The 12,169-nt window shown below is 39.0% G+C and overlaps 1 protein-coding gene across 3 annotated transcripts in view; it reads left to right on the top strand.

Moving 5' to 3' along the window:
* The window catches only part of LYST (lysosomal trafficking regulator), an 87,489-nt gene that overhangs the window by 3,749 nt on the left and 71,571 nt on the right, over positions 1-12,169 (top strand). For all 3 annotated transcript variants that reach the window (XM_086482341.1, XM_009960969.2, XM_009960970.2), the window contains exons 3-7: positions 1,715-3,791; positions 5,535-6,564; positions 8,176-8,337; positions 9,003-9,159; positions 11,459-11,685. In XM_086482341.1, the coding sequence (XP_086338467.1) occupies positions 1,715-3,791; positions 5,535-6,564; positions 8,176-8,337; positions 9,003-9,159; positions 11,459-11,685 (3,653 nt within the window). The remainder of the gene's footprint in view (positions 1-1,714; positions 3,792-5,534; positions 6,565-8,175; positions 8,338-9,002; positions 9,160-11,458; positions 11,686-12,169) is intronic.

A 12,169-nucleotide genomic window follows, 5' to 3' on the forward strand; every position in this document is an offset into this window, starting at 1 on the left:
AAATAGGTTTTAAGATGTTCTGCCTTTGCACTCTACATAATGTACAGTTTTTCCTTCTATAGATTTCCCTCTCATAGTACTGATGCAGTAAACATGCTGTATCCCGTTGTGCACTGAGAACTTTCTTTTTTTTTTATTCTTGGACTGAAAGAAATCCACCTGTATTAGGCAGATTTTTTCTTTGTGTGCAGGAAAAATCCTTTGATAAAGTACTCCTGGTTAATATTCTGCCTCCAAAGCAGATGATGTTTCTTCCTTAAGCATCACAACTATGACTATGAAACAGCAAGGCACAGTGATGTTTGCACATAGAAGCCTCTTTTCTTTCAGTTTGATTAATGATTGTAGCTGTTGTGTGGGTTTCTGAGGTGTTGTTGGGGTAGGGGCTGTTATTGTTAAGTATCACACTTTTCTAGATGCTGAACTTACTGGATGGTGGATACTTGTGGTTGTTTTATGCTGGGTATTTTACTGCCCGAAGCATCCAGATACAGTTCTGCCACTACTTAAAAATGACGATGGATTTTATCCAAGAACATATAGGGTTTTTTCTCTGCCTGCTTTTTTTCATGGTTTATGATCTGAGTTTACCAATACAAATGAACTAGTAGTACTTGCATTTTATTCTCCCAAATCTTCTCACCCATTGAATCAGATTTAAAATTTATATTTGCTATTTTATACTGTATACTTGAAAGTCTGGGGTGGTTTTTTATCTTAGCTTGGCTTTTGTGGGAGTATTCAGCACCCTAAACATTATTCCTTTCCATTTCCCTCTTGTCGCCAACTATTTTAAAATCCACTACTTTTATTTCTGCTTTTTGTGTTTGGAGTAATTAATGCTGAAGTAAAGACTGAGGTCTGTATATACTTGAAGATCTGCACTGTTTCTAAGTAGAAAAATTTATTTTTTCTATCACCACTAGTACACTATCAATTTCTTGATGCATTCTAAGAGGACTGAGTTAATGCACCCACTTTCTATAGCAGCTGAGTTGCAAAAAGTAACAATGGATTGTTAAGTTGAAAGACTTTTTTTCCTCCCCTTAGAGGTTTTTCTTGTGGAATAGGGTTATTTGCCAATGCTTATAGTGAAACTCCAATTATATCAAGTGGTATACACAAAGTAAATACTGCTTGAGTAACTGTCTAAAACTGCTTCTATAGCTAACTGATAGCAGAGATCTCAGAGCTGGTATTCTGCTGCTTGATATTGTACTTCTGCTGTATTAGTATGTCAGACTTGCCTGAATTTAAATGACTAGAACTGGAGGCTTGTGTCTATATTGTTCCTTTATGTCCTATCTGTAACAGGCCAAAAGATTTTCAGACTAAGCTTTCTTCCCTTTGCTTACCAAAAAATCCTTTCATCTACCTTGGTAACATCTTTTCTTAAGAGAATGGAATAGCTGTGCCTACAAAAAAAGTTTTAGGAAACCCTCTAGCACGTTTTTGTCTAATGCTAGTTAGAAAATGAACTAACTTGTCTAGGCTTTGAAAACAGTTTTCTAAACATGAGTTGTTGCTGATACGTTTTTTATACTGAAAATGTCAGACATAGGTATATGCAAAACCATGACCTATTAAGATATGAATTTGTTTCATGTTTTTAAGGTGGAAGTATTGAACTATAAAACTAGGAAAAATGCTTTACATATTATAATGTTCCCAAATGTTCCTTTAATGTTGCTTTGTTATCTTTCTGTTTCAACAGGTTTTAATATACCCTTCACAGTAGACGTGTGCCTAACCAAAGAGAATAATGCAAGTTCTGTGAAATCTACTCAGGAAAAACTAGGTTTAGGTGGAAGCAGTCGTTTGTCTCTGCAGACTTCTGTAAAACTAAATCCCCGATCTCGAAAAAGCGGACGTCTGCGCAAAACCACCCATCGTTATTCAGTGCGGGAAGCAAGAAGATCTCAGCTGTCCACTTCGGATTCAGAAGGCAATTCTGATGACAAGACTACTGTAACAACAAAACACAAACGCTACCAGTTACTGCAGCCTTTTTTAACAAATCCAGTTAGGGACAGCTACCTTGTAGGTAGAAGTGATTGCCTGCCTGCAGAAGTGGTACCAAATTCTAGTCGTGATGCACCTAATCTAGAAAATTCCAGCAGAATTATTCCACCACGTGAGCTAAACCCAGAGAGTTTGAATGAGCCAGCTGCAAGAATTGCTGGGAGCAACGTGGATAACTCTCCTTTTGACTTATGCCATGTCTTACTGTCTCTCCTAGAGAAAGTGTGCAAATTTGATTTGAACCACAGTTCTGCTCTTTCAGCTAGTGTGGTGCCCACATTGACTGAGTTCTTATCAGGATTTGGAGACTGTTGCAATGTAAGTAGTAACACAGAGAATGAAGTAGTTTCTGCAGGGTGGACAGAAGAACCTGTGGCTCTCATTCAAAGGATGCTCTTTCGAACAGTGCTGCATCTTATGTCCTTAGACATTAGCAATACAGAAACAATGCCTGACAATTTACGAAGAAACTTAACAGACTTACTTAAAGCAGCATTAAAAATCAGAATTTGCTTGGAAAAGCAACCTGATCCTTTTGCTCCAGTTCACAAGAAAACACTACAGCAGCCAATTCAGGATGACAGATTTTCCAGATACCGTCACAGAGCCTTGCTTCTACCTGAGGTTGTAGAAGGGGTCTTGCAGATTTTGATCTGCTGCCTACAAAGTGCAGCCTCCAATCCATTCTACTTTAGCCAAGCTGTAGATCTGGTTCATGAGTTCATACAGCATCAGGGATTTAAGCTGTTTGAAGTAACCGTGCTTCAAATGGAACAGCTGTGTATGAAGTGTGAGGGAGTACCTGGGGAAGCCTCAGAGCATCTGAAAGCCCTAATCAACAGCATCATGAAAATAATCAGCACTGTCAAAAAAGTCAAATCAGAGCAGCTCCATCAATCAATGTGTACAAGAAAGCGGCACAGACGATGTGAGTACTCTCACTTCATGCATCACCACAGAGATCTCTCTGGGCTCTCTGTATCAGCTTTTAAAAGCCAAGCTTCCAAAAACCCCTTTGAAACTGCTGATGGAGAAGTTAATTACCCTGACAGATGCTGTTGCATTGCTGTTTGTGCACACCAGTGTTTGCACTTGTTGCAACAAATTTCTTTGAGCAGTACCTGTGTTCAGATTCTCTCGGGTGTGCATAATGTAGGAATATGCTGTTGTATGGATCCGAAGTCTGTGATCATCCCGTTGCTTCATGCTTCCAAGTTACCAATATTAAAAAACTTTCAACAGCACATACTGAACATCCTTAACAAGTTTGTATTGGATCAGCTCGGTGGAGCAGAAGTTTCTCCAAAAATTATACAGGCATCATGCAATATATGTACTGTTGACTGTGATCAACTTGCTCAGCTGGAAGATGCCTTGCAGGGCAAATCTAGTGATGCTAGTCCTGCATCTAGTTCCTCTTGCAGAGTTCAGGGAATTCTGCCTATCAGTGGATCTGAAGATATGTTGTTGAGATGGGATGCATTGGAGGCTTATCAGGACATTGTTTTTGAAGAAGACAAACTACGTGGCATGCAGATTGCGAGCCATATTTGCCACTTAATTCAAAAGGGAAATGCAGTGGTCCAATGGAAACTATATAACTGTATTTATAATCCCGTGCTTCAGAGAGGGGTTGAACTAGCTTGCCATGCTCGGCAACTGGGACTAACTACAGCTGATAAACACACACACAGTTACCATAGCCAGTGTTTGCCTTCTGAAGTACTTCAGATTTATTTGCAGTCACTCCCTGTGTTGCTGAAATCCAGGTTGGTTGATTTTCAGTTTAATAATGGAAAACATGTTAATTATGTGCAGGGCTTTGTCTATTTGTTACGATCAAGACATAAATTTTATTTGGACTGTAGGCAGCGTTTAGATATCGCAGGGGTGGAACAAGGTAAATGCTTGAATAATGTAAGATGTAGATTCATAACCCATAGAAAGTGAGGGCTCTCTACCAATAATTTATGATCTTTAACAACCCAAAGTGTGTAGAAAGAAAATAAAAATCTTTGTCCAATGTGACATGCTCTTTGCCTCTTTGTTCCTCTTGGTAAAGTGAGTCAGGAATGTTGAACATAGTAACATGTCACTTTTCTGTGGAAGTTGGACTACTTAGTGTTCTGATCTGTTTCCTTTTTCCTTCTAGAATGGTTTTCGTAGAAACCACCTTTCCAAAATAAGGCTTGAGATGTTTACTTGTCCTGAAATATCTTCTTTCTGATTTACAAAATTCTGTTCACTTAAATATAGTTTTGGTTTTTTTTTTTAAAAAAACAAACAAACAAAACAAACAAAAACAAACTAAACAACCAACAACCCATAAATATTCTTCCAAGACATGAAGTAGAAACTTTCCTATTTATTGTTGAGTTGATGAAATAGTTCTCTAATACAGTATATGGAAGTTTATTCAGAATATGAATTTGTCCTTTTATTCAAGAAAGATTCTGATCTTTTCTATTGGAGTCCTGATAGACTGAAGTGAATTTAGTAGAGTTATCTGAGACCAAGAATAGACTAGTATTCCAGCTTATGTAAAGGATTGTCTAATACATTTTTAACTTTCATCCTAACGTAAACTGTATCAGAAGCTACTAATTTTTGAAAGTGCACTTAGTGGCAAAGAGGCAAGAGAAGTAAAGTTTAGGTTAAAAAAAGTTTAAGATATCGTATTTCATATAGCTTAAAGATGGGAATATACAAGTAAGTACATGATTCATTTGATTCTAGAGTGTGTAACTTGGTGACAATAAAAACTGGTGCTGTGGGAAAGAGAAGGGAGGGTAAGGAAGGTGGATGCCTACAAGCGAACATAGTATGCTAGGAAGCTTACAGATGCTTCCCCCAAATTCTGTATGAACTCAATGTAATATTTGGGGAGTAGCAACAAGGAAAAAAATATACTTGGAAACAACTAATACTGAAAGGTTTTTTTAGCATTGAACATCCTGGTGTAACAATTGCACAGAAAGTTGTGCTTGAAACATATTCTTGAATTCTGTCTGAAATACATGTCAGACATACATGAAACTGAGACATAGCTAGTAAAATGTCTTAAAACTTCAAGTTTATTTGGGAAGGGATCGCTACTTTCTGTGAAGTCACAGAACTGAGAGAAATTGATATATAATAAAAAGTTAGGGGAAGGAAGTGCCACTAAGGAACAAAGGTCATAAAGTTAAACACCTTTAATGTTTTGAACATCATGCATCTTTGTGGTCTACATTTTGGAGGTTCATCAATATTTCCTACACCATATCTTAAAAAAAAAGTTTTCTACTACCAGATGTATGACGCTTACTTGGGATTCTAGAGTACTGCAAACAAGTTCTTTGTCTCTTTAATTTACAGTTTACAGTAACTTATAGCAATTACTGTAAACATGATCAGTCCTTGGTGTTACTCAGGTGTGTAGAACAGAGGGTTATTTTTGGATAAGATCTGCCATCTGAACTACATGAATTTGTGGCTGATTTATAAGTTAACTCTTATGCTTTCTTTTGCAGGGTAATTAGAAATTTGTTTCTGAGTTGTAATGGAGTGAATCAAATGACTGAGTTAAATTACTTAGATGCTTTAAGAAGTCATTCTTTGAAAGTGTTTGAGACTTTAATACTCTGCCTTGGTGATCAGCAGAAAGACCAAGCAATGCCAGAACTGGAAGGCCTGAACAGTGAACAGAAGGAGTCTACGTCTGACTTGCCTACTTCTCTTTGTAGCCAGCATGCTGCTTCAGAAGTTCCTCAAAGCCTGAGCAAGTTTTATGCTGGCTTGAAAGAGGCTTACCCAAAAAAGAAAAAGTTTGTGAGCCAAGACATTCACGTCAACACAATAAACCTGTTCCTGTGTGTGGCTTTTTTATGTGTAAGCAAAGAAGCAGATGGTGATCTGGATTCAGCTAATGACTCTGAAGATACATCAGGATATGATAGTACAGCTAGTGAGCCGTTAGGCCACAAATTACCATATCTGTCACTGGAAAGCCTTACTTTGCCCTCTCTGGAACATATTCACAGGACTGCAGATATTTGGACCATGTGTCGTTGCATCTATTTGTATAGTTCAGTTTTCCAGAGACAGTTCCATAGACTTGGAGGCTTTGAAGCATGCCATAGATTAATAATTCTGATAATACAGAAACTTGCAAAAAATAAGGAAAAGGAGCAAGAGAAGGAGAGAGTATTGACTGAAAGCAGCAGAAGTTCACATGGGAGTCCTCGTGGTGAGCTTCTCAACAAGGATGATTCTGTTCAATTGGCTAAAAGCAGAGAGGTGACACAATTGGAGCTTGACAGTTCTGACAGTCTTGCTGGTGCAGAACAGCTGGTGTCTGAATGTGTCTCCTATGACAGCTCTTTGGGTAGGGAACACACTTCAGTTACTTCAGTTGCCAATCTTGAAGGGATAAAGACTTCTGTAAGAGAAGAGACTGAGTGGGCACTTCAAGGTATCAGACTTCTAGAAGCTCTGCTGACAATTTGTCTACACAGTGCAAGCACCATGCAGCAGAAGATTGAAGTGGAGATGTTTCACCAGGTAGTGTGCAACTTCCCTAGCTTACTTTACTCATGTTTGTTACATACAATATTACTTTACTAGTAATTTAGGCAAAAGTTTCTTTTAGACATGAAAAAAGCTTATGCTCTTATTATGGTACCATATTTTTTACGTAGTACTGAAAGCATACAGTTGAACTATCTGCTTAGTGGTCGGGGTAGTGGTCAGCAGGCATGAAAGAATGGGAGTGGGTGGATGAACAACTGGCAGTTGATGTTTCTGAGGAGGCATGTGTCAACTTGTCAGTTTTTATATTCTGTAAGATGCTGGTAAGGATCCTGTACCCCTTTGCTTGTTTTCCATCATGGCCTTTGACCTCTCCTTTTTTGGGTTGAATCCCTATTCATGCTAGTTCCCTACTTCTTGGGGGCTGGGAGAGAGCCTTCCAGAGTGGCAGATTGATCCAGGATGGATGAGATTTCTATCTTTCTTACTTTTTTGAACTGTATTTCTGATTTATTGTTTGTGTATTTGTTAGTTTGGGCCAGCATGGTCGATATGACTAAGGGCTGAACTCGACGTTGAATGCTGTTTTCTGGATTAGTGTATCTGGAGTCCCAGCAAAGACTGTGATCCTGGCAGATGAAGATTTTGGTTTTCTTTTCCTGCATAAAATATTCCTGACTAGAGGAAAGGGATGGTTTCCTCTGACTACAAAGGCAGTAGTTGATGTCGACAACTATGAATTGCTGGCTGACTATGCCTTTATTTTTTTTTTTCTGTTCAGTTATGGCCTGCTTTGAGTTCTTTGTGTTTGGGTTTTTTTTTTTTCCTCTGTGCACTCCATTTGTGCAGCCTCACATTCTCTGGAGGTTGTCTGAGCTGGTGGGCTTTGAACAGTGGGAGAGACTTTTTTTTTTGAAAGAGTGTTTAGTGGAGAATGTGTGTGACAGAAGTAGGGTTGAAGGAGAGCTGTGTGGGCAAGGCCTGAACACTATATGTAGTGACTCACATGTCATGTTTTTGACAGTTCTGAGTAGAGCATGGTGATTGAGAAAGAGGAGTGTTAGAGGGCACAGGTAGTGAAAGGACACCTGAAAAAACTATTTCTTAACCCTTAGGTGAACTAATTCAGTGTTCTACAAAAAGTTGTTAATTCACAGAAGACACCCTCATTGTGCTTTAACATTTTAATTGCTATCTTGAATTTTACTTGGTAGTTTGTTACAAAAGCAGGAGGCATTAGGTACAGGAGAGAACTGGAGCCTGGAGTTCTGTCTGGAGCTATTTTTGTGAACTTGGACGTGTCACCTTCTGTCTTGTTAACCTCTAGTAATGTTGTGGTGTGGTTTGAATGCACTGTGTACCTGTTCAGAGATGTCTATTTTTGAAACAGTGCTTTCACTTGCAGTGTTTGGGAAACAGTGCGTTGCCAGATTTTTTCAGTGTGCAGATTGCTTAACCAACTAAATCTGTCATGACAAACAGGATGAATTTTTCTTGTTGCAAGAGGCTGGATGAAGTCTGGTTTTACTGAGAAGTCAGATTAGTGTGGATAGAAGGGGAAGTTCCTAAATGAAAGTACTGGATCATTTCTGTTACCCAAAACAGAGTAACATGAACCAAAATGTTTGTCTCCCCAAAACACAGAATCCTGGTGTGGATGATATCTTACTTCAAATAAGAGAGCAGCTTGCTCAGTCAAAAGTGATAGAAACTGACTTGGCAAAGCCTCTGTTTGATTCACTGCTTCGTGTTGCGTTGGGCACTTTTGCTGCTGATCTGGATCATTATGAAGAAAAAATTGAAAAGGTATGAAACACCAACAAAATAGTTGAATTCTAAATACAGCAAGATTTGCTTAGCCAGGTTTATGTTGTTTGGGTCCATTTTTAAACTTGGTAAGACATGTTTAAATATGTTTGGTTACTGTGGCTGTTGAAGATTAATTCTCTGATTCTCGCATGTAAGCTGGTTATTGATATGGTCCCCACATTTATTGCTCAGAAAGGAGTCATGCCCCAAAAAGGAGCAAGCTGTGTTACGCTTTATGGACAAAGCGTAGAAAACCTGACGTTGTCTTCACTCTTTCATCCCACAACAGTGTGTGGCAAACTCTCAAAGGGAGAGCTTCAGACAGGGATGTTGACTGACCTTAGTGGCTGCAGATGTGTCTTCACCTTAAAGTGAATGTCAAGTTGCATTTTTGTGGTGATAGTGATTTTGGAAACACAGTTATTCTTAATGCACTGGCCATCTGCTTACCAATGCTTTGGTCAGGTAGTTAGTAAGAAAAATCCATCTTTGCAGAATCCATTTTTTATGTAAGAATGAAATATTCATAAAAAGTACTCAACTTTCTTGAAAGTATGGTTGTTTCTTTTGCCAATGGGCTTGGAGCAAGTAGGCATCTGGAAGGTTCTAAACTACTTTATTCTCTGACCAAAGATGGTAAATTTGCTTGGTGTGTTATACAGACCCATTACGCTGAAAAGGAGCCTGTGTCACAACCTGGAGATATTTCTGAAGAAACTGAAGAATCACAGTGCTGTAGTCTTAAACTATTTGCTGAAGAGGAGGGATATGAAGCAGATAGTGAAAGTAACCCTGATGATAGTGAAACCAAGGATGAAGGTAAATGAGAACTTTATGAATATACAAAGCAGTCTTAAGACACGATAAAACTTGTTTGTCTGTTGAGATGTACAAAAATAGGGTGAGCATCAGACTGTTCACAGATAGAAATAGTTTAACTTTTTAATTTCCAGTAGGATGCAGTTACAGATGGAGAGATGATGAATATTCTTACTGTTATAGGAACTGTTGTGTCTTGGTTGTCTTGCGTTTCTGTGACTCATGCTTTAAAGTCATGTAGCTCAAATGTATTATTGTGGTCTAGAAGCAGTTTTCTCTAGAGATGCTTATCAGTAGTTTGTGTAAAAATCAATGCTCAATTTTTTATTTACTGTTAGAACAATCTGATAAAAATCAGATGCTCCAATTATATCATGGAATCATAAAGTACCAGGTTGGAAGGGACCTCGAGGATCATCTGGTCCAACCTTTCTTGGCAAATCACGGTCTAGACAAGATGGCCCAGTGCCCTGTCTAGCTGAATCTTAAAATGGTCCAGTGTTGGGGAATCCACTTCCAAAGGCTAATTGTTCTCATGGTGAAAAACTTTCCTTTTGTGTCCAGTCGGAATTTCCTCAGGAGTAACTTGACCCACTACCCCTCGTCTTTTCCTGTCCACATCTTTTTTGCGTAGCGGGGACCAAAACTGAACACAGTATTCCAGGTGTGGCCTGGCAAGTGCCAAGTGGGTTAATGACTACTTTGTCTCTGCTGGTGATGCCCTTGTTGATGCAACCCAGCATCCTGTTGGCTTTCTTTGCTGCAGCAGCAGCACACTGTTCACTCGTGTTGAGCTTGTCATCCACCAGGAGCCCCAGGTCCCTTTCCACAGAGCTGCTCCCCAGCCGGGTAGATCCCAGCCTGTGCTGCACTCCTGGATGATGTTTTCCCAGGTGTGAGACCTTACACTTGACCTTGTTGGACCATAAGGTTCTTGTTAGCCCGCTCCTCCAGCCTATCCAGGTCTTTCTGCAGGGCGGTTCTCCTTTCTGAAGTGTCCACTTCCCCACTCAGTTTGGTATCATCAGCAAACTTCATCATGGTACGTGTGATCCCGTCATCCAGATCACTTACAAAGCTGTTAAGTGGCGTTGGGCCCAATATCAATCCCTGGGTGACCCCCACTTGCGACAGATTGCCAGTTTGAAAAGGAGCTATTTACCGCCACCCTCTGGGTGCAGCCTGTCAGCCAGATCCCCACCCACTGCCCACACCACTTGTCTGGACCATAACGCATCAGTTTCTCAAGGAGGAGGCTGTGGGAAACCCTATTGAAAACCTTGGAGAAATCCAGGTAGACAACGTCCACCGCTTGTCCCACATCAACCGAGCAGGTTGCTTTGTCATAGAAGGCAATCAGGTTTGTCAAGCATGATTTGCCCTTGGTGAATCCCTGATGGCTTTTCTCAATCATGTGCTTCATTTAGCTTGTGGTAGCCCCCTTGTGATAGGATGTATCTCTTCATATTCATTCAGTGACTGATGTTCACATTTCTCTGTATTCTGTTTGTGTAATTAATTTTGAACATGAATTTTCTTTAATTTTTTCCTTTGTACTGGACATCTGGATGCTTATATTCTTGTACGATGTCAGCATGAGCAGTAACAGCCTTTAATAGAACTACATTCAACCTTTGCTGTTTACCTGTGTGACCAGGCTTAATCAACAGATACGCGTTTTAAAAGTGTTTCTGAATTAGAAGTTTAACCTGAAGTATTTCCATTAAACATTTGCATGAAATGTATGTCTGTACCAAATAATTTAAGTATTGTATTCTAAAGTCTCTCCAGAATGTAAGAGGAGAGGCTTAAATGTTGGCCTTTTTCTTTCCTTTTTTTTGTTGTTGTGCATCAAATGATTCTGTTGTGCATTTTCTGAGTTAAATTTAAATTATTTTATGTTAAAAGGTTAGGAGAAGCAGTTTTATTATTTATCTCCTTTCTTTGCAGGCTCAGAGTTCTGTATAGAAGCTTGAGGCTCCATTACAGTGATTTTACTGTCATGTTTCATAAGTTGTGCATTTTGTCATTACTACGTGTGTCTAGTTCCCAGGCAGCGAAGGCATTCAGTTTGAGCATGTAATGTGAGAAACTGCATTCTTGCCCTTCTGTATTAGCAGGAAAATATGAAAATCTGAAGCAGAATAGAAGATGATACCAACTTCTGAAAACTGCTTATTAAGCTAGTGACTATTTTTGTTCTGTGTTATGGAGAAAGTATGTTCTTGGATGTTCTGCTTAAATCATGCAAACTGTATTCAGCTGAGTAAGTTTCAGTAAGACAAGTGTTTTCTTTCAGGAGCAGACACAAAGGCAGAACCAGGATGTACTGGTCCTTCAGGTTATTTTAATGACCTAGCTGAAAACATCAATCAAGGAGAATTAATGTATCCTGAAATCTGCATGCTAGAATTAAACTTGCTCTCGGCCAGTAACGCAAGTTTAGATGTGCTTGCTCATGTATTCCAAAGCTGCCTGAAAATCATCAGCCAGAAGGAGGGAAATGCCACTGTGCTTATAGAACAGGTAAAAATATTACTAAACAAGGACAACAGCTTAGCAGTCGTGTATCTTCGTTTGATTTTATAGTACCAGATCTCAGAAATATTCTCACTTGTTACGGCGTTTGATAAGACCTGAAACAATGTACATGACTGATATTGCAAACCATAGTTTGCTGATGTATTGAAAGATATTTGACTACAAAGCTTTCGAGTTTCACAGTTGCCTCATTTTATCAAGACTGTTCAGGCACTGGAGCTGTAGATACAGATTTAATGACTGTCAGGCCATTGAAAATAGCAGAAAAGCAAATATCTTCTCGTATGTGTATATATGTAAACATTCTAAATTTATGTATTAAATGTGTACTTTCAGAAACTTTCAGTGATGTACCTCAAATACATCGTGCTTTTATTATTCTTCATAAGTTTATAGGATATGTTGATGTCCTCATGATCCTGTAGAATTTCTGATGGTTAGCTTGGTTTTTGCTTTTTAATAATTAAAT

The sequence above is a fragment of the Leptosomus discolor genome, chromosome 2, assembly GCF_034619465.1.
Source record: "Leptosomus discolor isolate bLepDis1 chromosome 2, bLepDis1.hap2, whole genome shotgun sequence".
Lineage (NCBI taxonomy): Eukaryota > Metazoa > Chordata > Aves > Leptosomiformes > Leptosomidae > Leptosomus > Leptosomus discolor.